This window comes from Miniopterus natalensis, chromosome 15 (genome assembly GCF_054644295.1).
Source record: "Miniopterus natalensis isolate mMinNat1 chromosome 15, mMinNat1.hap1, whole genome shotgun sequence".
NCBI lineage: Eukaryota > Metazoa > Chordata > Mammalia > Chiroptera > Miniopteridae > Miniopterus > Miniopterus natalensis.
The window spans coordinates 3,659,435-3,686,977 of NC_142095.1; the positions used below are offsets into that span (position 1 = coordinate 3,659,435).

At 50.7% G+C, this 27,543-nt stretch overlaps 3 protein-coding genes across 5 annotated transcripts in view; 2 read left to right on the plus strand and 1 right to left on the minus strand.

Annotated features, from left to right (window-relative positions):
* Positions 1 to 9,145, plus strand: part of USP4 (ubiquitin specific peptidase 4) — a 29,558-nt gene extending 20,413 nt beyond the window's left edge. For both annotated transcript variants that reach the window (XM_016202867.2, XM_016202868.2), the window contains 9 exons: positions 845 to 1,036; positions 1,620 to 1,702; positions 2,262 to 2,486; positions 3,085 to 3,155; positions 3,367 to 3,485; positions 3,798 to 3,947; positions 4,996 to 5,099; positions 8,082 to 8,170; positions 8,547 to 9,145. In XM_016202867.2, the coding sequence (XP_016058353.2) occupies positions 845 to 1,036; positions 1,620 to 1,702; positions 2,262 to 2,486; positions 3,085 to 3,155; positions 3,367 to 3,485; positions 3,798 to 3,947; positions 4,996 to 5,099; positions 8,082 to 8,170; positions 8,547 to 8,708 (1,195 nt within the window). In that variant the 3' untranslated portion in view covers positions 8,709 to 9,145. The remainder of the gene's footprint in view (positions 1 to 844; positions 1,037 to 1,619; positions 1,703 to 2,261; positions 2,487 to 3,084; positions 3,156 to 3,366; positions 3,486 to 3,797; positions 3,948 to 4,995; positions 5,100 to 8,081; positions 8,171 to 8,546) is intronic.
* A 784-nt stretch (positions 9,146 to 9,929) lies between these two features.
* On the plus strand, positions 9,930 to 15,608 carry C15H3orf62 (chromosome 15 C3orf62 homolog). Of its 2 annotated transcripts, XR_015715681.1 has the most exons (4): positions 9,930 to 10,430; positions 11,328 to 11,419; positions 12,283 to 12,656; positions 15,536 to 15,608. XR_015715681.1 is itself a non-coding variant. In XM_087824566.1 (3 exons), the coding sequence occupies exons 1-3, from the start codon at positions 10,030 to 10,032 to the stop codon at positions 12,546 to 12,548; spliced, it is 759 nt and encodes a 252-aa protein (XP_087680692.1). In that variant the 5' UTR covers positions 9,930 to 10,029; the 3' UTR covers positions 12,549 to 12,964. The 2 variants fall into 2 exon arrangements, 1 of the variants encoding a protein (XP_087680692.1); XM_087824566.1 differs by lacking the exon at positions 15,536 to 15,608 and having other exon boundaries at positions 12,283 to 12,964.
* A 4,859-nt stretch (positions 15,609 to 20,467) lies between these two features.
* Positions 20,468 to 27,543, minus strand: part of IHO1 (interactor of HORMAD1 1) — a 12,613-nt gene continuing 5,537 nt past the window's right edge. The window contains exons 4-7 of the mRNA XM_016202765.2: positions 26,691 to 26,739; positions 26,425 to 26,512; positions 21,861 to 21,964; positions 20,468 to 21,556 (exon numbers count right to left, since the gene is read on the minus strand). Coding sequence (XP_016058251.2) covers positions 20,468 to 21,556; positions 21,861 to 21,964; positions 26,425 to 26,512; positions 26,691 to 26,739 — 1,330 coding nt within the window. The remainder of the gene's footprint in view (positions 21,557 to 21,860; positions 21,965 to 26,424; positions 26,513 to 26,690; positions 26,740 to 27,543) is intronic.

Here is a 27,543-nt window from a genome sequence, read left to right on the forward strand (position 1 = left end):
TGTTTTTTTTTTAGAACTCCGTCTGTATTTGCTACAATCAGGACATCTGGGGAGGGGTGTGTGTGTGTTTTTGTGTTTATAGTTTTCAAAAATTGAATCAGTAAGTTTGTGTCTCCCCCTATAGGAAGAGGGAAAGACTACAGTCGGTTGCCAGCAATTATGGTAACATCTGTTCCAGGATAAAACATCTATAAATCTCCTCAGTCCCATGTATTCACTAAGTAAGACACATTTTTCAAAATCATTGATTTGTATTTACCAGTTTCTTTGGTTATCTCTGATTTTTAAAAAATTAGATAAGATTCTTTGACTTCAGTGTTTTTGAACAAAGACGGCAAGCAGTTCGTTTTATAAATTGGCTTCTTCATTTGAAGTAAAGAGTCTTTGGCTAATATTCTGGGTGTACATCCTTGTATGGTATTTTGTTTAATGGACAAGGCACTGAGAATGCTTTTTTAAAACTTGAAGTTGGTGACAAAAGATGAATGTGGTGGCCAGGCCTCCTGTGTGTCTTTGTGTCTGGAGTGATGGCCTGGATGACACCCGTCATCTGTGCTGAGTCCCAGCTAAAGGACCACAGAGCCTGAGGCCATGGTTGGGGGAAGGAGAAAATCACATTAGCCCCGAGTCCAGGGTTGTGTAGGTTCATATTGTGCTGAGAGTGACCCTCCTTGGGACCAGCCTCTAGAATCAGAATCGTCTTGAACGTGGTTTCTCTACCTTTTGGGCTAAAGTGTGCTCTGTCCTAGTAACCATAGTCTTGGCCACCATGTAGCTGCAGCTCAGATCTCTGTTGCTCACAGGGACCTGCTCCTGAATGTGTCCTCTTGTGTGATTGGCACAGGTACGAGGTCTGCAGCACCTCCGCGGATGGCTTGGAATGTGTCACGCTTCCGGTCTACTTCAGGGAGAAGAAATCCCGGCAGTCAAGCCCTTCCTCTGGGGCAGTGCTATATGGGCAGCCACTGCTGGTTTCTGTCCCCAAGCACAAACTAACCCTCGAGTCTTTGTACCAGGCTGTTTGTGAGCGTATCAGGTTGGTGGCAGAACTATGATATGCTTGTTATCTAAAAACATTACAGACTCAGTAATAGCAGCGACTCTCCCCTTGTTGATTCCCTGTGCCAGCCCCTGGGAGGGCCAGGGCAGATGCTGTCGGGACGGGACATCTGGCACATCTTAAGCACCATGATGCTGAGCATCTAAGCCTCCTCTTGTCCCTGGAATCAGGTCTCATTGCTGTCAGTCACCTGCTTTAGGGAGTCTAGTGCTTCGCTGGCATTTTGTATTTGAGTAAAAGTTTTGACATGTTCACTGTCATTCTGAAGCTGATAACTAATGTTACTGGGAAATTATTTGAAAATGACGGTGCCACATGGCATGGAAGACTCGAAACACTTTCTTAGAGTCTTCAGTGACTTGGTAGCTAGACACCTTATCTCTTGGTTTCCTCTCAGTTTCTTGAAGTGTTGAGGCATCACATGACTCTAAAATCGTTTTATTTACATAAATTGCTTTGTGAAACCTGAATATATATGTTATGAACTACCGTCTAGGTGAGTAGTAGAGAGAAATACATAAATGTTCCAACGGATAATTTTTTTCTTTCTCTTTGTAAGCCGCTATATAAAACAACCATTGCCCGAGGAGTCTGGCAGCTCACCCTTGGAGCCCGGGGCCTGCAATGGCTCTAGCTGTGAAGGTGAGCGCTCGCCACGCCGTGCCCTCCTGACCTCCCTCTTCTTCCAGAGGTGGTGTACCTGTGGAGAGGGGAGGCTCTGAGGCTAGGGCGGGGGCTCTGCCTAGAGAGCAGGCCTGGGACTCACTGCTGGTGCCCACTGTCCGAATTTGACGCCTTGCGGCATCGTCTTAGACATGTGTGCTTGGTTTCGCCTCGGGCAGACTAAAGCCAGCAGGATTAAGTTACTTGCCCAAGGTCACAAGACAGGATTTGATTCTGCTTTGCTGGGATTCTCACCTGGGTGCTTCTCACCTGGCTGGTGTGGCTCAGTGGCTGAGCATCGTCCCATGCACCCAAGAGGTCACCAGTTTGATTCCCGGTCAGGGCCCATGCCTGGGTTTCAGGCTCGGTCCCCAGTAGGGGGCATGCAGGAGGCAGCGGGTCAGTGTTTCCCTCTCTAAAAATCAAAACATACTTTTTAAAAATCTGGAAGGAAACACCACAGTTGGGTATTAAATAAAATTTTTAACACTGACATAGTGGCAATTTATGTACACATGACTTATCATTTGTGTGCCAGGAGAAGACGAAGAAGAAATGGAGCATCTGGAGGAAGGCAAAGAGCAGCTGTCAGAAACCGAAGGCAGCTGGGAGGATGAGCTGGGAAGTGACCGTGGGGAGACCACGCAGAAGAGCAAAGGCCGGCCCTGCCCCAAAAGGCTTTTTACCTTTAGCCTTGTGAACTCCTATGGAACGGCCGACATAAATTCACTGTCAACGGATGGGAAACTACTAAAACTCAACTGTAAGCACTTTCTCTGACCTTTCAGACTGGACGTTTGGGGGACCGAGGATCTGCTTGAAAAATGCTTGCTCTCAATACTCACTGCTTTGGGCTTTCATGACCGCCGTGTAGCTGCAGGAACAGACATTTGTGTTACGCTTGGCTTGAAGCTCCCTGAGAATTGCGTAAGAGATACTGGACAGCCCGGCCGGGTGCTCAGTCTATTGGAGCATCATCCCTGTATGCCGGGGTGTAATCCCCAGTCAGGCACAGACGAGAGTCAACCAGGGAATGAGTAGATGAGTGGAGCGACAGGTCGCTGTTTCTCTCCCTCTCTCTCTCAAATCAATAAAAAAATAAAAAAATTTTAAAAAAAGATACTCTACCCTAGTCTGTTTGGCTCGTGGTTAGAGCATCGGCCCACAGACGGAAGGGTCTCGGGTTCAGTTCCAGTCAAGGGCAGGTACCTCGGTTGCAGGCTCGATCCCAGGTCAGGGCCCATGGGGGAGGCAGCGCATTGGGTGTGGATGGCACAGCCTGAGCGTGGTCCTTACTCCTGCCCCTGAAGAGCTCCTGTCACTGGCCATTCAGTAATGAGCGACACTTTGGTCCTCCACAGCTCGATCCACACTGGCCATGGATTGGGACACCGAGACCCGGAGCCTGTATTATGACGAGCAGGAATCTGAGGTGGGTCAGGCACATGGGACCATGGGACCTGGGGCAGTGCAGGTGCTGGTTTCAGCTCTGGGTGTGCGTTAGGATCACTGTCAAGTTCTGTTTCAGGCTGAGAGTGACAAGCACGTCAAGATTTTTCATTCTGTTCAGAGCTCATGAGGTTGCGGCTCAACCTGGATAGATCCTGTTTCCCCAGCAGAATTCAGTGTATTGTTTCCCACAGGCCTTCGAGAAGCATGTGAGCATGTTGCAGCCTCAGAAGAAGAAGAAGACGGCCATGGCCCTGAGAGACTGCATCGAACTCTTCACCACCATGGAGACACTCGGGGAGCATGACCCCTGGTAGGCACTCCTGTCTGGGCAGGGGCGCCCTTGCACCTGGAACTCTGACGTCTGGGCCAGCAGTGTACACACAATCCCTTTGTATTTGCACGAGTCACTCTTTTATGTCGCCAACCCTACGACACAGGTGTTTCCTTGGGGATCGTGGTTTCCAGACTAAGAAAGCTGTCGTCCTGTTTGGGAAGGTGACTTAGACCCCGCTTGTTGTGGGCAAGAAGGGATGTGGGATTGCTCTCTGCCTCCAAGCTGGAGTGCCCGCATGGTGCTGGTTCCCTGCCTCCCTCTCAGTGGAGGTTTTTCTTTTCTCTTCAGGTACTGTCCTACCTGTAAGAAGCATCAGCAGGCCACAAAGAAGTTTGACCTGTGGTCCTTGCCGAAGGTCCTGGTGGTCCACCTCAAACGTTTCTCCTATAGTCGGTACTGGAGGGACAAGCTTGACACAGGCGTGGAGTTCCCGGTCAGGTGGGTGCCTGGGCTGCACAGTGACTGGGAAGATTCAAACCAGGAAGAAGTCTGGGTGCTGACTGGCAGAGGGTCTAGCCACCAGAGACTTTGCTGCATTGGAGTGTGTGTTGCTGGGCTCTGGGAGGTTAGACTTTGGCTCATGTCACCTCCCCGTCGTCCCACCCATGGGGACAGTTCTCCAACAGAAGTGCTTCCCCAGCTGGGGCTGATGGTCATTTCTGCCCCTGCTGCTTCCCCTCTCAAGTCCGTCCTTCCACCTATATTACCTGATTTTGCCATCTGGCATTAGTCCCAGGGAGCCTGGGCTCGGCGGGACAGCACAGGCACAGTGCTGCTTCTCATTGACAGGGTGACAAAGCAACCAGAAAGTAGTCTGCTGGGGTGAATTGGATTATTAGGGGCCACAGGTGGGGCTGCAGACCACCACGTTCCTGACCCAGGCTAGGGAGTGGGGCTGGCTGGCTGGCTGCTCGTGTCCTCTCAGGTCCCAGAGTCCAGAGTACCTGACACAGGAAAGTGAGTCAACAAGATAGGCTTTCCTTCACAACATGCAGTGTTTAAACTGCTCTGGAGGCAGGGGTGGCGGGGTGGACAGATACATGTGTCCATGTATAGACGTGTCAGTGGAAAAACCTGGGTGGTGAGTATTAGGTATTTGTTGGAAAATTCTCTTAATTTTTTGTATGTTTGAAATTTTTGAAGTAAAATATGGGAATAAAAGCTTTCTGGGGCCTGTCGCCGATAGTAATTTTGATAACAGCTATTTCTACATAGTTACTGCAGCCTTGTCTGTGCCCAGAGCCCTTCCGCACCGTTTGGTCTGGGGTCGGGGTTACCCCGGAGGCTGGCTTCTCTTTTCCAGCCTGAACATGTCAGCGGTCAGAACAGGACCCCGGGCCTGTCCTGTGTGGTCTGTTCATTCCTCTGCAGCTGGTATTTGAGTGCCTCTCTCTGTTCTAGTCTGTTGCATAAAAGGGGTTGCTAGGTTACTGTGATGTTCCCTAAGTTTAACGTATTTAAGGGTTATTTTTTGTTTTGTGCTTAGAGGTCTGAACATGTCCGAGTTTGTCTGTGACCTGTCAGCACGGCCTTATGTGTATGACCTCATTGCTGTGTCCAATCACTATGGAGCCATGGGGGTTGGCCACTGTAAGTACCGGCATCTGTTCCCTTCTGAGATTTTGAAATGGCCTCGGCCAGTTGTCTCTCTCCAGCCTCTTCCTGCTGCCAGGCATGCCTCAAGTGCTTGACTTACTTACACAGCTCCACAGGTCTCAGGCCTGTTGCCCCTTCATTTGTAACCCCCCCCCCCCATATTCTTTAATCCAATCATCCCACCTCTGGGGATCTATACTAAGGAAATGACATTGGGAAAAGCTTTGTGCACAAAGATGCTCATGGATTTATGACAATGAAAAATTATTAACAGCATGTGATCAAGAGCTGGTACGACTGTCCATCTATCTGATGGAGGAGTTTACGGCCATTGCAGAGAGCAGTTAATGTGGGGAAATGCCAGTGATAGGTTGTGAAAACCACACAAAATTGCATCATTACAGAAGGTAGTATCACAACCATGTTAAAACCAAAAGTAAAGAAACTGTGATTGGGGTTGGGGATGCCTAGGAAGAGAGCCACTAAAATGTTAGTGTTACTTTTTTTCCCCTTGCTCTACTTTGTTTTCCAAAATTCCTATAACGTGTATGTTTACTTTTGTTTTTTAAAATAAATATATATTGATTTCAGAGGAAGGGAGAGAGAGAGAGAAACATCAATGATGAGAGAGTCGTCATTGATTGCCTGCCTCCTACATGCCCCGCACTGGGGATCGAGCCCGCAACCCAGGCATGTGCCCTGACTGGGAATCGGACCTCAGTCTTCTGGATCCTAGGTCAATGCTCAACCACTGAGCCATGCTCAGCTGGGCTAGGTTTACTTTTATAAAGAAAAGACCTAGTTCATTTTTTTACGTTTATGGAGAGGTGTTAATAATGGTGAAGTAAAGAGCTGTGTTTCCTCTTACCTCCTTTACTGCATCTGCTCTGTACCTGCTGCCACCACAGACAGCGTTAGACCCCAAGAGATGACACCATGCGAGGTGTCAGTCCCATTTACGCTCACAGTGGATCGCAGAATTGCCCCTGGCCTCGTATTCTCCCCTATACTGGTGAGGTTTTCTGTTGGCCCCAACAGTCTACTCTTGTACTCCTCCATTCTTACTGTGTCACCTACTGGCTCCGGGTGGCTGCTCAGTCTCCAGCCCCTGTCTACAGTCCAGGCCATCCAAAGGAAGGGCAAGACCTTCCCCCCCCCCTTTTTTTTTTTTTTTAAATATATCTTTATTGATTTCAGAGAGAGGAAGGGAGAGGGAGAGAGAGAGAAAAAAACACCAATGATGAGAGAGTCATTGATCGGCTGCAGCCCGCAACCTGGGCATGTGCCCTGACCTGGAATCGAACCCCCCCAGTCTCTTGGATCCTAGGTCGATGCTCAACTGCTGAGCCACGCCCAGCTGGGCAGGACCTTCCCTTTTAAGCAGACCTCCCCCTCACCTCCTGTGCATACATCTCCTTGCTGTAACCTGGTCACATTGCTACATCTAGCTGTAGGAGAGGCTGGGAAATAAAACTGTGCCCCTTTGAAAATGGGGGCTCCACTGGAGGGATCTCTCATCATGTCACATCCTGCAGCACTTAATCTTCCACAGCTTTTTCTCCCTAAATTAACTTTGATACCTGTTTATCTTCATGGTTGAATGTACTCATTTTTAACTATTTTAGCAGATAATATACCATTTGGGTAAGTTTCTCCTCCATTAGGCTGGTTGTGTGAGGGCCCATGTTGGGCCCATAATTGGCACTCTGAGATGGGAGCCACCATACTATCATTTTGCCAGCGCAGACAGTGGGGGCAGGCCCTTGACACCTCCTCTGCGCCTTTTCCTTTGTTCTTCATCGCCACTTTGTACAGGAGGCACTGTGAGGAATGACTCGTCACAGCAGGCCAAGACGAGACCAGATCTCCAGTAGACTCTCTTTTCTTCAAGCCTGGGTGGAGCAGGAATCGGGCATTGTTGTAGGGGCTGCTCTTGTAAACACATCCTGCTAAGAAATAGTATAAAATCAAGACAGGAGTGTTGGCTGTGGGGATGCTTGCATCGTTGTGAGGAGCTGTTACTCAGCCACAGGCTCTTGACTCACAGTTTTAGAGAAAGATGAATTTAAGTCTTGTCCACTTTGCCAACCCAGATGCCCAATGTGTCTCTCACAGGGTCTACCCAACAGGCTTCAGAGGCAGTGAGAGGCAGCAGTAGCCACCTGGACAGTGGCGACAGTTTGACTTGGCACGTTCTTTTGAGAACTTGTTTTGGCCTGGGCGGGGTAGCTCAGTTGGTTAGAGCATCATCCTGATATGCCAAGGGTGCAGGTTCGATCCCTGGTCAAGGCACATAAAAGAAGCAACCAGCCCAGCCGGGCGTGGCTCAGCGGTTGAGCATCAACCTAGGATCCAAGAGATCGGGGTTCGATTCCCAGTTGGGGCACATGCCCGGGTTGCGGGCTGCAGCTGATCAATGGTTCTCTCATCATTGATGTTTCTCTCTTTCCCTCTCCCTTCCTCCCTCTGAAATCAATAAAGATATATTAAAAAAAAAAAAAAAAAGTGCAACCAATGAGTACATGAATAAGTAGAACAGCAAATCAATGTTTCTCTCTGTCTCTCTCTCCCTCCGCCCTCCTTCTAAAATCAATAAGTGAAAGAGAGAACTATTGTTTTGCTTAAATCTTGAAGTCTCAGCTCCTTTATGGGTTCCCTGGCTCTGGATTATTGCTCATAACCATCCTGAAAATTGACACGGGATTTCTCTGTTTTTTTGGATTTGTTTCCCAAAATTGCAGTTTAAAGTGTTTTCCCCTGACAGCTCCATTTTTACCCTCTTCAAGCCTTTTTGAGAAGGTACAGATTTGAAAAAGAGATGAGTTCTCTTTTGGTTGTTAAGATACGAGTTGTAAATTACTTCCAGTGTCGGGGTCTTTGTTTTTCACTTTTTGGAGTTCTGTTTGGTGCAGGCCTGATCAGCTGGCCAAATGAGCTCTCTGGTGGCTGCTAGACTCTTTCCTTTTGACTTGGCAGACACTGCATATGCGAAGAACAAACTGAATGGGAAATGGTATTACTTTGATGACAGCAATGTGTCCCTGGCCTCTGAGGATCAGATAGTGGTGAGTAGCCCTGATACTTGCTTTCTCCTCTTTGCCTTATGGACCAAAGCGAGGAAGAGTCCCCCAGGCCAGCTGGTTATTTAGTCATCCTGATGTGACAGTGGAAACTGGGAGCTGGGCCTTCCTTCTGGGCCCTTCCTCAGTGAGAAGCTTGACTCCTCAGGGTTCTGTCACAGGCACCTGCCTTCCCCACCCCCTGGACAGGGTTTGCACAAGTAGCCAAGGGTGAAGGGCCATCACGGTCGCCTGTGTGTGTGGTTGCACAAGGCAAGGTGGCAGGTCCCTGAGAGGACGTGATCTGAACAGTAAGACAGAAGCTGGGAAGAATGGGTATTTTCCCAACCAGTTAATGGACTTTTCCCCTCTCGTGTTTTAGACAAAAGCAGCTTACGTGCTGTTTTACCAGCGTCGAGACGACGAGCTTCATCAGACGCCCTCACCCACCAGTCTTCCGGGACCCTCTGATGGAGGGACGAGACCGGGCAGCTCCCAGCGGGGCCCGGGGGAGGAGGAAGCGTGCAGCATGGACACCAACTGACGCTGCCTCGGGCCTGCCGCCCGCAGCACCAGTGCAATCCCCGGAGAACATCTTGGCCCTCTGAAGACTACTAGTGTTTGGTCTGATATCCAGATGAGGAGATTCCCTTCTTTTATGAGCAGAAGAAAAAAAGACCCTGTTTGTTCACAAAGGTTTTGTCAAGAGGCTGAATTATTTTTCTTTTTAAATAGGTGGTGAGAAATTTCTATAAAACCTTCAGAGCTGCAGAGTGGGGGTTGGGCAGGGGCACACAATGTCTAATGTCTAATGGATTCCAGACAACGGAAGGAACACACTGTGATTGATTTTGGTGTGGCCAGAAGACCTGCTGCAGGCGGCCCTGAGTCCCTGGATTTCTGATTCTGCTGCCAATTACTGGTCACCCCAGTAGTCTGCTCACAGTAAACACGGCCTCAAGTAAACCTGACGTCCCCTTCTCCCTGCTGTGATGGATTCATAATTCCCTAAAAATCAGCCACTGAAGCCCATTTCTGTTTCCCTTGAGTCATGGAATGTCCAGCTTTCCCTAATGAAGTGGAGACTTGGGGGGGTCTCCTGCCCCTCAGTCTCAGGTGGAACCTAGCAGTTCTGTTACTGCTCCCCCCACCCCTCACCCTTGATGAACTGAAACAGCTGGATACTGAGAGGCACTTCTATTAGCTGTCACTTGAAAGAGTGGCAAAAACGAGTCCCATCCACCACTGCTTTCTCAGCTGTTGGCTTGAAAACGCCAGCCTTCTGGGGCGAGGGGGGGGGGGATGTCAGGCTTGGAAAGAGCACCCAGTCTTGCTAAGAAGTGAGACCTCTGCAGCTCAGGTCCCCTGCCGGGCGCCCTTCTACACACTCCCCACCCCACCCCCCACCTCGGCCGTTGTGAGGCCCGAGGCCCGAGTCCCCGCAGCTTCTCTCCCTGAGCTGTGTGGGGTCCGGGGCACCCTTGTTTCCCCTCCGAGTGGGTTTAAAGAACATTATCTGACCTTTAACCTGAGCCTTGGCGGTTGGGGCTGGTCACGCGCTATCCGTCCTGCAGCGACCGTTAGCAGGGGCTTTGTCGGGCTTTGTCGGGGGCAGCGGTGTGGCCGCAGTGCTGGGTGAGATTCTCCCGCCCCAGGGTGCGGGTAGGGCAGCCTGAGAACAGGCTGCGGGGCGGGGCGGGAGGCGGGGCCGGTGCTGGGGCTCCAGCGGGATCCACGCGGGGAGGAAGGGGGGTCCCCCGCTCTCCGGCCTGTAGCTGGATCAAGCTCCAAGAAGTCGCGGCAGGTGTCCCATTGGGGTGTTCGCGGCCCCACTGAGCCGTTGTCATTGTTGCTGGGCGTTTGCAATGTGTTACATAATAAAGACGTGGTCGCTTTTAGGGGAGATGTCAGAAAAACTAAGAAGATGCAGGAAGGAGCTGACCGCGGCCATCGACCGCGCCTTTGAAGGGGTCCGGCACTCCCAGCAGAGCGCAGGCCGCCCGAGGCTGGAGCCCGACGCGCCGCGCCCGGGCCACGGGCCGCCGGGCCGCCGGCCCCCGCCCGCCGCCTGCGCCTCCGCCGCCCCGTGCGCCCCTGAGAACGAGGGCCCTGCCCCAGGGGGTGCAAAGCCGCACGCTCCGTGCGCCCCGAGGAAGCCTCTGAGCAGCAAGGAGAACGTGTTGGCGCCGCCCTCCGTTCTGGCCCCCGAAAGACAGTTTTGGAGATCGGCGGGCGATGGGGAGAGCTGGAGGAAAGACGGCCTGAGGTGATTCCGGCGACAGCCGCAGCCACAGTTAGGAGGCCGTTTCCGGAAAGTTCCTGGGGGTCCTAGTCCAGCCCCGGACACTGCCCCTGCCTGCCCTGGGGAGCTCTAGGACTATTAGGGAAGTTTGGAGCGTCCTGCAGAATCTGGCCCAGAAAATATGCCTGTGTGTGCGCGCGTGCGTGTGTGTGCGCGTGTGGGCGTGTGTGCATGTGCTTGTGCGTTCACGCGCGTGTGTGTGCATGTGCTTGTGTGTGTGCGCGCGTGCGTGCGTGTGCATGTGCGTGTGTGTGTGTGTGTGTGCGCGTGCGTACGTGTTGGGGTGGAGGGGGTGAGAGCTCATGGAGAGCGCTTGGCAGCACCCAAAGGAGTAGTGAATGTTAACCTGACTTTTCAAGTCACATCATTTTCTGTGCCACAGAAACAAAACCGTTAACTCTGGTGCCGCGGGCCCACCTTGGGGACGGGGTGAGTGGCTGGCCCCGGCCTTGCCTCTGCTCCCTGCCCCGCCCCAGAGCTTTCTCCACTGCCCCAGGCTTAAGGTCTCCCCTAGACCTTTCCTTCTCTCAGGCAGGTGGCTGCAAACTGCCCGGCTCCGGACATGAAACAGGCTTTGCCGTCTTGGCTGCCATGTAGGCAGAATGAAGAAGCAGTTTACCTGGTTCAACTTTATAAATGTCTTGGTTCTCAGAGACACGCTCAGGGGTCGTTGATGCTGCTATTAGTCAGTGTCCCTGATTTAGCAGCTTCCAGTTGTCCTCTAATCACAGCGTAAGGGACGGTATGAGGCTGCCAGTACCTTTTTGTCTTAGAGATTCCCTAGCACTGAGATCCTCTTCAGTATTTTCTCGAGAGAGGGTCTAATTCCCCACCTTTTTCTCACCCCTCCGGGGGCTGCAGGAAAGATACAGAGAAAGATTTGAAGGTTGACTCAAATATGCCACTGAGCAGGGCTGGCCAAGAGGTGACGAAGGACCTGCTGGATATCATCGGTGAGTACCGAGGGCTGCTCTGTCCTTTGCCTGGGAGGAGAGGTCCTTCAGCAGGCCCTGTGTTGGCGGGTGTCCCAGGGAAAAACACTCATTTCTCATTCCTGTACTTGGTAGGTTGGCCTTGCTCACGGCAGGCGCTGTGCACAGAGCCCTAGAGCTCATAGCCCGGTGGAGTCGCTTCAGAAATGCCTAGTTACAGCGCATCCCTGGGCCGACATTTTTCCTGCACACACATTTGTATAGCCTGTGGGTGAACTATGTGAGCCCTGTTTTCAATGGCTCCCACTACGCTGTGCACACAAGCTCCTAGTTAGGGGATGCAGGGCCTCCACGTTAGGGGGGATGAGGGAGATGCCCGGTGAAGGGAGGTACTTGCCTTAGGTCACAAAACAAGACCCCTGCCAGCCCACCACTTTAGTGGACTGAGTCTCCTCTAGTCACCACAGGAGGTGAGCTGAAGTCATCGCCACCTCTGCTCACCATCTTCCCAGGCCCTTGCCAGCAGCAGGCAGCATTTTGATTACTCCAAAACCCCGTTTTTTACAGTCTTGTCACTCCCTATAGGTCAGGGAGTTTACTGAGAGCCAGGACAAGTAGGCATGCTCCCACTCACACCTTCCTTGGGGACTGGCAGCTAGTTGGGCTCAAAATGCTGGAGCCAGAAAGGAGGGCACCGAGCCCACCTTAAGATTTGGCACTCGCTCTGGCAGCCTGCTGGCCCCACCCAGGGCAGACTTGCCAGACTTGCCGGGCCTTGTACAAACCCAGAAGAGCGCCGCCCGTCTGTGGGTTTCAACTTGTGCCTGAAATGTCTTTGGAAACGTCTCACTGGAACTGTAATGCTGAATGTTCTTATTTTTAAGACAGTACAAGCATCCGAACTATTGAAGAACTGGCTGGGAAACTAGAATTTGAAAACGAGCTGAACCGCGTGTGTGATCCCTGCGGAGGTTCACCCTTCACGGAGGAAGCCTGGGCCCTGCTCATGGACGAGAGCCCGCAGAAGGCCCTGGTGGCTGACCCCGGCGGCCTCGGGCAGGCTTTCGACGATCACAGCGTCGTCGAGACGGTTCTGGACCTGGAAGAAGACTACAATTTGATGGGCTCTTTCAAATACCAAATTGAGTAGGACAGCTGAGCCGGGCTTTGTTTCTGTACAGCAGGAGGCTGGCGCTGGCGTCCGCAGAGGCCGTCAGCAGAAGCAGCCAGTCACAGCCACGGTCGCATTTTTCACAGGGTGGGCAGCACCCGAATCACCACACCCTTCATTCCGATTGTGTCCCTTTTTGCTGGGAGCCCAGTTTGTTTTGTTTTGGTTTTATCCTGTTGCTTTGAAATGTTTCTTACTGGTTTCTTTCTCACTTAACATCTGTTTTTTTGGTTGACGTTCAGTATGCCGGGTACTCAAGGCGGGTGTGGGCTGCGGCCTCTACAGTGTCTCTTGGTGGTCTTTCCAGTGAGCCCCTAACTGCACTGTGGGCACTGCCCGCCCAGCCCGGCTCACCCGAGGACCCGCGCAGAGAAGCACCGTGGCCCAGGCCCCTGCCGCCCTCCACACTGCGCGCTCCTCGCCTGCTGCTCACAGCGCTGCCTCTTCCCTGCCTGGGCCCCTCCCCTCAATCCCCTCACCCCTGCTCCTGCCCGGCTCAGAGGCCTCCTGGTTGCCTTAAAGGGTCCCCTCCTGACAGGACATTCTCACCCCCACCCGCAGCAGACACCTGGGCCCTAGCTGATGGCGATGGGGAGGGAGAGGGACGCACAGGCCCTTCCCATCCACCTTCCTGCCTGAACCTCGCCATCCCACTCCAGGCCTGGCGACCCTGAGGCCACGGGTGGTTCCCGAGCAAAGACCCTGGGGCGGCAAGACAAGCAGGAGAGGAGGAGCCAGGCCACTGCCCCCCTGAGGTCAGCATAGCCCCCAAAAGCTTAGGGCTGGCTCCAGCCCCACCCCTGGAAAGGAAGGACGTCATCAGAAATTGTTTAGACAAATCTCTCAAAACCATGATAGTCCTTCAGGAACCTATTAAGCTGTAGGGTGAGGTTTGATGTCTCAGAAACAGTGTCAGGTAAGGGCCTCCTGAGCTCATAGGGGGTGTGGGGGGTTGGGGAGGGCAGAGTGGCCAGGCACCCCCCCCAGTACCCCCAGGATATTTTTAGGCTACTTACCTCACAAAGGGCAGGCTGCAGAGCTGGCGACACCCCTTCATTACAGGCCTGGTGACTCCCCTGGGCTCAGGTGGAGACCACACTCCCACTCCTTAATGGATCGATGCGGGCACCTGCCTGCACCCTGAGAACCAGCCCTGGCCACTTTGTGGGATGGGCTTCCCCTGGGGGCACAGCCGCCACGGCTGCCCTGCCTGAGGCAGGGGGCAGGACACGGACTCAGTCGAGCAGGGCGGCCCCTTTAATAAACACAGCCTGTGGAGTTGGGGGCCAGTTTCTTCCTGAGCAGGACAAGAGCAAGTGGGAAGCAGTGCTCACAGCAGCCTCGGGCCGCCACCTGGAGGAGGAGCTGCCTGGGGGGGTGCCAGCTGCCTGATATTCAAAAGCCCGGGTCTCACAGCAGTGCAGTCGCTGTGGATACTGTCCCTGGAGGAGGTGGAGCTCAACCCCCCCCTCCTCGCCTACCCCCCCCCCCCAGGGCGAGCCAGACTTAGGGACTTGCTCCGGAGGAAGAGAGCAGGGGAAGGGAAGAGTAGGTTTATATGGAGAGGCTTAAGTGCCGAAGTGACCACCAAGGGGGCCTGTGGGTGTCACCCATCCTGACAGGATGTGACGAGAGGGCTCTGGCTCAGAAACTCACATCCACGGTCTAATGGTGAGACGAACGTCAGGCCAGATGGGGGGATATTCCACAGGACACCTGGCCGGCACTCAAGGCTGTCGAGGTCGTGGAAAATAAGGACAGTCTCAAACTGTCACAGGCCAGTGGGGAGAGACCAAGGGGACACAGCGACTAAATGCAATGGATCGCATCCTGGAGCAGGAGGACATGGGTGGAAACACCGGGGAAATCCAGATGAAGGCTGGAGCTTGCTTTTTTGAGGCGTCAGCTGTGTAAGACGTTAGCATTAGGGAAACTGGGTGAGGGGTAGGGACAAACTACCTTTGCAACTTTCCTGCAAATCTAAAGTTATTCCAAAACTTACAATGTATTTTTTTAAATGCAGTTGATCGGAAGTTTGTGAAAATGTGTGTATGAGCAGAAAATTGTGGAGGAGACAAGGGATGGGGTTAGCTTTCTTCCTGTCTTTTGTAATTTATCTGCGATGGACATGTGTCACTTCTGTAGGAAGAAGAAATTATAACGTTTTTTAAAACCCTCATCTCTGCCAACCAGCCATGGGCCTCCCTCACCGGGCGCCTGCCCAGAGCTGACCTCCAGCGACCCGACAGAGGCCAGGGCCGCACTGGAGGCTCAGCAGGACCTGCCCAGGGAGTCCCCTGCCCCTAGGCGCTGGGTCACAGAGCTGCTTCTCAGAACTCGGTTCACATCCCCCCAGGGCCTTGGCATGGGGGTGGCTGCTGGGAACTGGATCTGATCCTAACCCTAGAAGACTGGAAAGGGGGTTTTCCGCCTGGGTGGAGACGGAGGTCCTGGGGAAGGGCGGAGCAGGGCGTCGGGCTGGGGCGGGGTACAGGCGCCCCCTTGCGGCGCAGACAGGCATACCTCTGTTTATGTGAAAATGCAGATTCACCCCGGGGGCAGTTCGTTCTGGAACCTCGTACTCAGAGCTTTTCCTCTCTAGAAGCAGCTGTAGCAAAGGAGGTGAGCCCTGCACTTCCGCCCCTGGTCCCAGAGAAGTAAGGGTGGTCATTTCCCTGGTGACATCTACTCCTCTCTCTGCGTCCCTGGCCCCTGAGGTGCCCCGAGGAGACCTTCCTGCCTTTGTCGCCGGCTTCGGTGCAGAGGGCAGATGTGTGCTCACCTGCCCAGAAAGGGGGCGGGTCTCCAGGGGCTCAGCTGGAGGGGGAACAGGAGAGCAGGACATTTATTCCCGTAGGACTTCCTCAGGTTTGCAGGGAGCTGGGACCCGACTTCTGGGGAGGACACTAATAGTCATGATCGAGGAACTAAAAGTGTTTTAACGTCATTCGCTCTCTCCCCCGCAGTCCCTCTTGGCAAGGCAAACAACCCGAATTGTTTCTGTGGAAACAGCAAACTGCGATTTGGATGAGCAGAATCAAAATAGAAACACGGCAGCTTCAGGAATTAATAAGAGCTTTGGAGCCTGCGAGTCACAAACTGCAACTTCAAGCCACAGCACAAGCCATGGAAAGCTGGGCCTGGGGGTCCCCTGGCCGCCTCCCCTCAGTGGACCCCCGATGCCAAAGCCACTGGAACCCGGCTGGGTCTGCGGACTGGTCGACTTTGTAACAATATTTAGGGCAGGAGCTGGTCTGTAGAAGCTCCTAGGAGAGGTGTGTTTGGGGGGGACACACAGCTGAGGAAGAAGGGACAGGAAAAGGAGAGATGAGTGAATGGCCAAGTGAAGGTCACAGCTGAGCCCTGACAGCAGAGCAAGGATTCTTTCAAAGGACAGTTCAGGGCTGGCTGAGGACTGCGATGGCCTCTCATTCCCGGCCCTGGCTGTCCAGCCACACGGGTCCGGACCAGAGTTTGAACTCCTGCCGGGTGAGCTCTGGGGCCACTTCTGCTTAGTTGGCCTTGGCATCTGTGTGGCCCCAGCCAGCACATCGGGCTCGGAGGCCTGCCTTCTCATTACTGGGCCTCGGGGTTCTGCTCCCCCGCCTCCTGCCCCTCACTAGGGGAATAGGGGAGCCACCTCCTGGACCTCCTGCTCTGGCTCCTTGGCACCCTCCTGGACCCTCCACTTCCAATCCCAGGGACATAGCCAAGGGAATCAGAGGACCAGGAGAAGGGTGACAGACAACCTGGGGGCCTGTGCCCGTCCCCTTTGCACCCAGGAACCCATCCTGCCCCTGGAGGAGTTGTGAGTTGTTAATGATCAAAGAAGTGGATTAAAAGGCTTGGCAAAAACCCCGCCTAATTCCAGCCAGTCTCCCTCCCTCCTCCCGACTGGCCAGGCCAGGGGCTCCCCGGGTCCCAGGGTGGAACCTCCTCCAAGGGAAGCACCGGAGGGTTAACAGACGGCCATGGCCAGCAGGAGGGCTGCGAACAGGACTAGATCCCTGGAGAGGCTGTCAGCCTGACAACCTAGGCTCTGCTCTGGCAATTCGCTTTCTCCCTGGAGTATGAAGGAGAACATTAATATTTTAGGTTCCTGCTAAATATATATAGAGTGATCTAAATATTTATAGATTTCCGCAGGAAATCTACGTGACAATAATGGATCCCAGCCCTAGGGGGAGGACTCTCTGTGGCAGGTCAGCTGGAAAACGTCTGATTGGATGAGTTTTGGCCTGAGGCCTGGCATGAAGAAATTTTCAAAAATGCTCAAAAAAACAACTGGCTTTTTTGAAGGCAGAAAGGATGTTGTTTTCTGGACACTTTGGATGGAGAGGGTTTGCAGGGGAGGTGGCCTGGGCATCTTGCAGGAGACCCTTTATCAGGAGCCCTTGGAGCCTCAGGTTGAAGACAAAAGAAAGGGAAGTTGCCGGGGATGCTAGAGAGTCGGCCTTTCAGGAGCTGCAAGTCCTGTTTCGGGAGCCGTTTGAGTGGGGGGCCGGCAGTCCCGGCACTCAGTACCAAATGCCTACGAGTGTCACTCTCCCGGATGCGGGGGCATAGCGGGCACGGGGCAGCCGCCGGCCTTCTGGAGCTGATGTTCAGCTCCCTTCCTTTCAGGTGGAGCTGAGACAGTAAAACAGGCCACAGGCAGGGGTCGGGTGAGCTTCAGGAGAGGAGAGGCCAGAAAAAGGCTTCTCTGTAGGTGACGCTTGATACTTGAATATTGTCAGGTGCTGTCATTGGTGTCACTTTCATCCTCAGACTGTAGCTGGAGTTGTAGCAGAGGGGAAGCCCCTGGGTGGCTCTCTGGTCCCAGGCCCATGGACCTCCCACCACATCCACCCGTGTAGCCAAATCTCTACCAGCATCCAAAGAGCCAAAAACGTTGCATGCTCCTGGGACAGGTCTGGGCTGTGGCATGCTCACCAAATCTGGCAGAAACACAGTATTTTTTTTGTAAAGCCTCAGGAATAAAATAAAAAACAGAATATCCTTTCCTGATAATTGCCAGGCAGTATAATTTTAATTAACCCAGGCTTGTTAAAAAAGAAATTTACTGCTTCCCGGCCAGTGTGGCTCAGCAGTTGAGCACCAACCTAGGACCCAGGAGATCTTGGTTAGAGTCCCGGTCAGGGCACATGCCCGGGTGGCAGGCTCTATCCCAGCAGGGAGCATGCAGGAGGCAGCCGATCAATGACGACTCTCATCATTGATGTTTCTCTCTCTCTCCCCCTCTTCCTTTCTCTCTCTGAAATCAATAAAGACATTTTTTTTAAAAGGAGAAGTTTCCAAAGATGTGCCCCCCCCAGCTCCTCCCCCAGGAGACCGTTGCAGTTGGCCAGCCCCTGGTCCACTGTAACCATGTGTGACAGAAAGGCAGTGATAGGTCAGGGGAGATGCAACAGGACTCAGTGGAATGTGCTCCTTGGGTGTTCGAGAAATATGACATAGAGGAGGACATTGCGGCCCATATTAAGGAGTCTGACATTGTACAACCTCACCGGGCACTGCACCGTGGGGAGGAACTTCAGTAGTTACGTGACACATGAAACCAAACACTTCTACCTACTTCCATCTGGGCCAAGCGACCATTCTTCTGTTCAAATCTGATTAAAAGCATGGACTGTACCACACTCCCAGTGATCCATCCAAAAATAAGGATTGCAGTCTCTTCAGCCTGCCTAAAGGAACACCTTGATCTTGAACCTTAATTGTGTTGTTTTGTACAGGCATTCTCTGTACTCATTTGTTGTGGTTATAAAACAATTAGCAAAACAGCTTACATTTGTATTTATTTTCTAGTCCATACTCCTCCGCCCCATGTTTTTCCTCCTCAAAATCCATTCCTCACCCTACCCCAACCCCTCAAAAAAATTTGTTGGAGAAAAAAAGAAAAAAGATTTCCAGGTATAGACCCCTCTGGTCTGCAACCCTCATGCTAACCACTCGACAGCCACCCGGAGTGAAGAGCTGGAAGGAGCCCACGGTGTGGCTGGGCCCCTTCCTCCCAGACCTTCCTTGCACAGCAGAGAAAACCAGCAGGAAGGCAGAGGAGGCCGGCAGAGGAGGCCGGCAGAGGCGGCCGGCAGAGGAGGCCGGCAGAGGAGGCCGGCAGAGGGCAGCGTGAAGCCCACAGGGAAAGGGGGCCGGGGCAGCCTGAGGCGGGCCCAAGTCTACGCCTCCTTGACTTCCGAGATGGATGCTGCCATAGCCTGTGACTCCCAGCTACAGGCCACAGGGGACCCTTGCACTGGAAACGAGAGTAAGGGTAGCTTAGGCTGGTGCCTGGTACCCCTGCCAGAGGTGAAGCAGGAAAATTAAATTCTGACCTTTGTGGGATACACACCTCTGAAGAAAATATAAAAATAAGAACCACTGCTTCCTCTAACTGTCCACTCAGAGGTCCCAATGCCATTTACTGGATCAGCGTGAAAACGGCAGATTCTGGAAGCCGTCTATGGTAAATGGGAACGTGGCCCCTTCCGATGCTCCAGCTCCCCCCCGCGGTGGGAAACCCAGCGAAGGCACCTGTACGCCAGCGGTGAGATCTTGGGAACTGGCCAGAGAAAGGCCAAAGAGGAACTGCTCCTGGATGTGAGCCTGGATTGCAAACAGCTAGATGTGATCCCGGCACATCCCCCTCCCCCGCATAGCGGTTTTCTGTTTTCTGTTCTCTACAAAACTTGTCCTGGGACAGGCTGGGTGGCAGCTAAACAACAGCACCCCCTCCCCCATGCAGCCCCTCCTGCAGTTCAGCGTCACTGGTGAGCCACTATTAGGACTTACTATAAGTCCTAATAAACCCATGTCTTTCACAGCCAGTTCTCTGGGTTATTTCTTTGGAATACACAAACAATACACAGATCACTGAGGTTTCCTGGGAACTCAGCGCTTTGCATAACATCGTCCATCCCATGAGGACTTTTTCATACAATAAAGGGAAAGAAAAAGAAAAGCCGGTTTGAGAAGGGTGTCGCTCATTCAAAAGCACCTGGAGAGCAGCCTGGGGAATGAGGTGGTCTGCATCTTACCACCTATTTGACTTCTGTAAAGAAAGTGATGAGAGATCAGTCTGATAAAGAAAAAGTACGGTTTTAAAAGTTTTACCTTTATTTGCTTTTTCTTACAAAAGAAACATGTATTGCAAAAAAATAAAAAACTTCAAGATATAAAGGGAAAGCCAAAATCTCATACAAGCCTCTGGTCTCAGAAATGCTACAGGGCCCACAGCTGCCCTCATTAAGGTTAAGCGAGTGGTTGAAAGCAGGCCGTGGGGAAAACAGCCCAGAAGAAAACTGGGATCATGTGGCTGTGAACAGCGGTGCTCTGGGCATTTGTTTGGTGCATGTCACCTCTCTGTCACTGGCAGCTTTAACACTCTCTCTGTTCACAAGAAGACTGACTTAGCGTGTCCTGTACTATGTCCACTGACCAAAAATGCAAATACTCTGGCAGCAAGACTGGATAAAAATAATAAGAAAAAAAGATCCTGAGGCCCGGAAAGATATTGGCTATGTGTAGGGAATATTTTGAAGACAAAAAGTGTTGTGTTTGAGAGTCCTGCTCCTACAGCAGCGACGGTTCTGAGACCCTTCTACGCAAGATTCCCTGTGGAGGCCAGCCCGCCCTTCACCAACACAACAAACGCGCACGTCCAGGCTGCTGCCCGGGCTCTCATCACCTCCGTCTTCTTTTCAGTAAATCAGGATGCACTTGTCCCTGTGTCCTGTCATGGGCAGCACCTGCTACCCAGAATGCCAGATCTGCCCCCGTTTCTAGCAGGACCTCTGACCCTGAGGCTCCGCAGGCTTTCTGCTGTTAGCAGCCCAAGTGTTCTCTAATTTGTCTTTCCAGCTGAGACCATTAAACCAGCTGAAACCACTGTGGGCTAGTCAGAAGCCATCATCGCTGCTATCAAAACCCAGGTCATAGAGCACATTCTTCCCCGGCTGCTTGCAGAGAGGGTCCTGGGAACTTTCGAGGTTGAGGTCACTGAACCAGCTCATTTCGTGGTCCCCCTTGGAACTGTTACAACCCTGGCTGTCGTCTTGGGAAGAGCGCCCATTGAGCTGCAGGAGGGTCCCTTGTGCTGCCTCCATTGTCCTGGGTGTGAGTGCTCCTCCCAGAGCAGGGTAAACTGGCTTTGTGGGGTTCCTGGGGCCACACGGATGCAGGGGCTGAGCAAGAGGTTCCTGCTGCTCTGGGGGGTACCTTTGTGAGCCAGAATCCAGAGGCTGGGGACACTTAGAATTGAAAGAACGGGCTTTGCTTTGGGTTTGCTCCTGCTTCCTGGCAAGGGGCCTGCCTCTGTGGGCTTTCCTGGGTGGCTGTTGGCCCTTCCTCCTGCGATCTACAGTTCTGCCTCCCTGTTCAGGCACCAACCTCTGCTCACTAGGGTCACATGAAAACACGTCTTTGGTTTGACGTTTTTGGCTGGTTACAAAGTTGTTTAAGTCCAGGGAGATAAGCCGCAAGGCTCCTTGGGAAACCAGGTCTCTGGTGCCATGGTTCCCTGAGCTTGTTTTAGTAATAAGCTGATTCTCGCAGTTAGTCTGCACGGCCTTGTCTCTGGCTCGCCTGTTTCTCTTGCAGCCTCCAGCTGCCAGCAGTGTGGCTTCCTCTTGGACAGCTGCCCTCTCTGCTCCCTCACCAAACTTCCTAGGCCGCAGGAAGCCCGTCCTAAGATTCCGCGCAGCAGGGATTGCCTGGGCCTGGCCCGTAGCTGACTCCTCAGGGACATGTTTGTCCTGCCTGGTGAAATTGAGGCTCTGGGGCAGTGGTGGTGAGGTCTGGGAGGTGCTGTCTTTCACATGGACAGGTACCCGAGGCACTGAGATCAAGCTCTTCAGCTCTGTGAGGACACTGGGCACATTCAGCTGGCCTAGCTGCTCACACAGCTGCTGAAAGTCCTTACTTTGCAGGGCAACTGCAACTTCAAGGTGTTTCAGGCTAGACTTCAATTCTATAAACTCTTCTTGTCTCTAGGGAAAGGCAGTGAGAAAGAAGAGTTACAAACAGTGCAGCTCAGAAAGCACAGTACAATGTGCAAACAGGCCAAAGGAGGTGGGATGAGCATGGCCACGCTCTGGGGCACAGCCCGGGGCCTGCATCCTGTTGGAGAACCCTGGGAAAGGAAGCTGGGCTCTACCCGGGCCGTTACCAAGGGGCCTGTGTTGTGCTGGCTTCTGTACTTGGCTAAAAATTTGCAACATTAAATGTGTCTCTCTGGGCCTTAGTGACAAAGCCAGAAACACACTTGAGGAAAGGGGTTGGGTCTATACTTACAGCTTCAAGTCTCTTGTGCAGCTCAAGGATAGCCTGCTCCACGTTGCCTTTGTCCTGCGCTGTTTCCAACACCAGACCACTCTGGGCCTGCACAGTTTCTTGCACTAAATACAGAACGACAATTCACCTTATGAAGACTATGTCCAGGCCCCAGTGGTGGAGAGGGAGGAGCGAGCCTGGCATGGCCACCTGAACCTGCTCTGCTAGTGCTCAGGACTCTACCCACCCAGATTGGCCTTGGTAAGGACAGGAAGCCAGAGAAGGATGCGTCCTCCACTGTCTTCCTCTTTCCCTCCCTAAGGATATCCTAGCCAGGGCAAACTCAACCTCCGCACCTGCTGGGGTCCTGAATCCTGCAGCCCAGATGAGAGCACCCACCTCCTTCTTGGTCTACCTTCTTGGCCCTGTCATCAGCATGCCCTTCCTAGAAAGCAGGTATGGTCGTGCACCCTCTGAAATCTTCACTGAAACTTTCAAGGGCAACCCACTGGCCCCACTTTAAATTGGCTCATTTCCCCTCCCTCCAGCCTTCCTGCATTTCTGAGCAATGTTTCCTACGCAAACTCTCTCCCCAATGGCCTCATGCCCACTTCCCTCAGCCTGGAGCACTTCTGCTTCTATCCCTGTCACCTACTTTAGGTAAATAAGGTCATCAGAGATGTAGACTTTTAGGGGGAAACCCGAGGGATAAAGGGGAGCTGGCCCTGCAAAGCTTAGGCAAGGTTATTCAGGTACAGGAAGCCACATGTGCCAAAGCTCTGAGGCAAAAGGAAGAGCCTGTTAGGACTGGAAACAGACAAGCCAGTGTGGTCTTGCAAAAAATCATGTTATGTGTATTTTACCGCAATAAAAACATAAGAAATTTTTAGAAAGCAAATTTTCTCCTATTGTTCAATACAAGTTAAATTCCATGTGTCAACCAGATAGGAAAAGGATATTTGCTTATATTTCCAGTACTGGATTCCTGTTCCTACACTCAATTAGTCAAATATTTTTCCAGACATCCATGTAGATATTTGTAGTAGAAAGCAAACGAAATTATCCTACCCTAGATGAGTTCCTAAATAGCAATGTTTCTTAGCAACAGTGAACATTACAACCACGAAAGCAGAGAATGAAGAAGGCAAGCAGTGTTCAGTTCTAGAGTCAGTGCTCAGAAGATATCTGTCTTCGGTCCCACATATTCTCTCCTTGTCCCCTGGGAAACACACCTTTTTAGAGGAGCTTTTGTATTAAGCTCATTACTTTCAAAAGTCTATCTTTTTCTTTTAAAAAGTTTTTGAAAATAACTCAAAACCTTAACAGTATAATACAACAAAGAATGATTAAACCTCTCCCATGCAGGCCTTGGTTCTACTTCCTGGGTTTAACATGATGAGCAGTTTCGAGAATTTTGCATTAATACATATGCATATCCACATAAATAGATCCCGTGTGTGTGTTCGTTCATTTCACTTCTACTTTGGCTATAAACATCAGATATTTTTAGCTTTTTTGTAAAAATGCCATTCTAAATCCATTTCCATATTCTGGACAATATCTCTGTCTCCTTGTGAAGATGATTTGTAAAAATTTTGTTTCTATTTTAGTGACTTGATAAAGGCTCCATTGAGATGCGATCAGATTCTGATGTTTTTCCACTGACAGCCAGGGACTTTCCTTCCACTCTGTGGTTTTGCTCTCCCTGCTGTGCTGAGAGACTGAGCAGAGGTCTGGGTGCCCCAAGTATAAAAGGAGATTCCTCAGTCCCCCCTTTTTTTGACACTGTTCCCAGTTTTCACTGACTGGTCACACTCCTCCATGAGATCTATCCTGGAGCAAACTATGTGCAAATGAGCTGTTTTCATTTAACAATGAATAGATATTTCCACTGCAACATGGTTCATATAGATGGGCTTCATTCCTCTTAACAATTATGTGCCTAGCTTAGAAAGGCATTTCTGCCCTGGCTGGCTGCGTGTGGGAGGCAACCAATCAATAATGTTTCTCTCTCTCTCTCCCTTCCACTCTCTCTGAAAAGCATGGATAAAATATCCTCGGGTAAGGAATATTAAAAAAAAAAAAAAAAAAGGCAATTCTCACTCTAAAATTGTAAAAATGTTGCCCCTGTTTTCTTAGAGTTTTTTTATGATTATATTAATATATTAATTCATATGGAATTAGTTTTTATGTAAGAGTTATCTATTTGCCTGGCTGGCGTGGCTCAGTGGTTGAGGGTCCACCCATGCACCAAGAGGTCATGGTTCGATTCCCAGTCAGGGCACATGCCTGGGTTGCAGGCTCGGTCCCAGTGGGGCGTGCAGGAAGCAGCCGATCGATGGTCCTCTCTCATTGATGTTTCTCTCTCTCCCTCTCCCTTCCTCTCTCTCTAAAAAATCAATAAAGCTTTTTTTTTTTTAAGAGTTATCTATTTTCCGAAAGAGATGTTTTCTAATTTTTGACAGCAGCTCCTTCTTATTACCCTAATGATCCCACTTTTCAATAGAACGGATACCTATTAGGTGAAAATACTGCTCTCTATTAATTATCTCGCCTAAACACAGATAAGGTAGGATGAGGGTGGCCTTGGTAATTCAGTTCATCGCTCTTGTCCTTGGTGTCCAGAGCAGACTACAAGGAGTTAGATTAAATGGCTTCAAGTAATCCTTTGGTTGAACAGGCAGACTGTGACTGGGGAAAGATCTCATGACCTCATTCTGTGAAGGCACCAATTACGTAATAACAGACACAGCACCTTCACACAGTAGATCCCCCTTTTCTTGCGAGCACAGTGAGTGCAGACTGAACCTGCAGAATGTGCTCTAGGCCAGCTGGACGGGGTCTGGCTGTGTGACAGAGGATTTGTCTGGTTCCTCTCTCAACGACTGACTTCCTGCTTCTGATCAATGCCTACCAAGAAAGGGAATGACTGAGGTCAAGCTACTTGTGTCCATTTTCAAAAATGACCTGGTGTTCTAATGAAAAAGATGCCACAGTGTTTGTTACTGCTTGTCCTATCAGTGTGGTTCCCTCTCCTGAGTCCTACCCTCCCACAATGAAGAAGCCACCAGGGGTGAAGAATCAGGATCCCCGTGCCTACTGTAAGCAGGATTCAGTTCCAGTCCTCTCTCTGCCTTGATCTTGCACTGGGGCCTTGGGCACTTCCATTCCCTGCTCTGGACCTTAAACATCACAGCTTTGTTGCAATCCTCCTTTTTGTACTTCAGTTTTAAATGTAGAGAGCAAAAGGAGTGCTTTCCTTGGGCACTTAGAAGTGAGATTTTCTCTCATGTTATACAAAGGAAGCTTTCCTGATTTGCTTTTGCTCATCTTGCTCATCAGAACCGGTTACCAAACAGATGCACAGTTGCTCTGTGTGGGATACCCAGGTTGGAAGCCAGCAGACAGTACAGTGCTTCTTTGCAGACATATGGGGATTTATTTCTAAGCCACACAAAGGCATTAATTTTTGTAAATCATGAGCAATCCATCCCATGGCATTTGAATAAGTTGGCTTCAATTTGTTTAAAATAGAAGATAAACACACAGACAAATGCAAACAAGTGCAGATGCAGCCACCATCTTGCTGTTAGCTGTTGGTTCCAGAGAGGTGTCTGCCTAAGGAGAGCTGTGTAATAGCTCTATTGTGTTTATTAAGGGCCAGGACCATTGTTTCAGCTAAATGTAAATCACTAATCAGCAGAGCAGGGGACATTACAAGCCACAAACTATAACTGAAGTTGAGAAAGATTCTGTGATTCACTATGAAAAGCTCTCATTGAAACCAAGGCAGCCAGCTCAGCTGGGCATGGCTCAGGGGTTGAGCAACAACCTAGGATCCAGGAGATAGAGGTTTGATTCCTGGTCAGGGCACATGTCCAGGTTGCAGGTTCAATCCCCAGTTGGGGGCATGCAGGAGACAGTCGATCAATGACAACTCTCTCATCATTGATGTTTCAACTCTCTCTCTCCCTCTCCCTTCCTCTCTCTGAAATCAATAAAGATACATTTAAAAAAAGAGAGAGAGGAAGGGAGGGAGGGAGGGAGGGAGGGAGGGAGGGAGGGAGGGAGGGAGGTGAGGGAGGGAGGGAGGGAGGGGAGGGAGGGAGGAACCAAGGCAGCCAGAAGAACAGTAGGTGACTGGAGTATTTTTAAGTCCTAAGGGAAAGTTGCTTTATCTCTAAGTCCTAGGAGAGCAATGCCTTTATAGAGAGCACAGCTAACAATTCATTTGAGACTCGGGGATGCTGCTGATTTACTTCAGGCAGTGAGATGAGAATCTGGCAGAGCTACCAGTGGGGTTACTGGGTGGAGGATTAGTGCTTCACAAAAGGCATCTTGGGACGAGGCATTCCCACACAGAGGTGGGTCACGATACCCAGTTTATTGATTTATTTTTTCCAGGCCCCACTACCCAGTTTTAGTGTGAGTCACATCTCTTCAGGACTAACCTTCTGTACCCAACCTCTCATCTGAAATGCATTGTGGAACCTCACTACCTGCAGAAACCTGGCTAGGATCAGAAAGTTCACACTCATTGCTCGCCACTGCCCTCTGCTGATAACCTCAAACAGGAGACACTCACAGGTCTTGGCCACTGTCTCCAGAGAATCCAGAATAGATTGGCTTCTGGAACTGAGATGTTCCTCAGACTTTTCCACAGATGTCTGCAACTAAGAAACCCAAAATTTAAAAAAAAATTCACAGACTGTTAGTAACTTGAAGAACTGTCACTTGATGATACGAGTTGTTAATATATTGCTATTCTACATGAACTAAAGTCAATACAGTATAATTATTTAACTTCTTAAAGTGTAAGATATTCTAACTCTGAAATGTAGCTGTACTTACCTTGCAAATGCTTTCTCTGACATGGGAAATGAAATTGTATAGAGTCTCACTAGAATAAGAGAGAACAAAGAAAATAAATCTTTGTGAAATATTGAAACAATATGTAACAGAATTGATTCCATGAACATGACAGGCATCCACCTAGTGTAGCATCAAAGCAGCCCTTGATCAGGGTCAGAGACTCAACCCTGAGAAACTTTAGTGTCCAGCTGGAAAAAGAAGAATATAAGACTTTTAAGCCAAACTACTTCTTTCTATTTTAAATTAATTCTATATGTATCTTAAATGAGGTTAAATTTTAGCAGCTTATGTGGCTACTACAGTAGAACAGATAGGCTTTTATAGTTATGTGCCACATAACTATGTTTTAGTCAACGAAGGACTACATATAAACTGTGGTCCCATAAGATTATAATGGAGCTGAAAAATTTCTATCACCTAGTGACTCCTAACTTCTGGACACATCTTAGACGAATGACTGTTATTTTGACTGTAAGAATGAGGAAGTACGGAGACAATTCTGGAAACAATTTTCACTTCTAATGAAAAAGAAACTATCACAATTATTCCTCAAATAAATATCCTGCTTTTGAAAAGATTCAGACATGGATTGTCATTTAAACATTTTACAGATTTTGTTTCTTTAATCAACGTAATACAAATGCAAATATCAATGTTCAAACCCCATAAGATAACTCTTCATACCAAGTCTTTTGCATACTCCACCAAACTGACTTTGAAAGGAGAATTTAATAGAACCATTTGGAAATCTACAAACCATATTCATTGTTTTGGTTTTTTTTTTTAATCCTCACTAGAGGATATTTTTTTCCATTGCTTTTCAGAAGGAGAG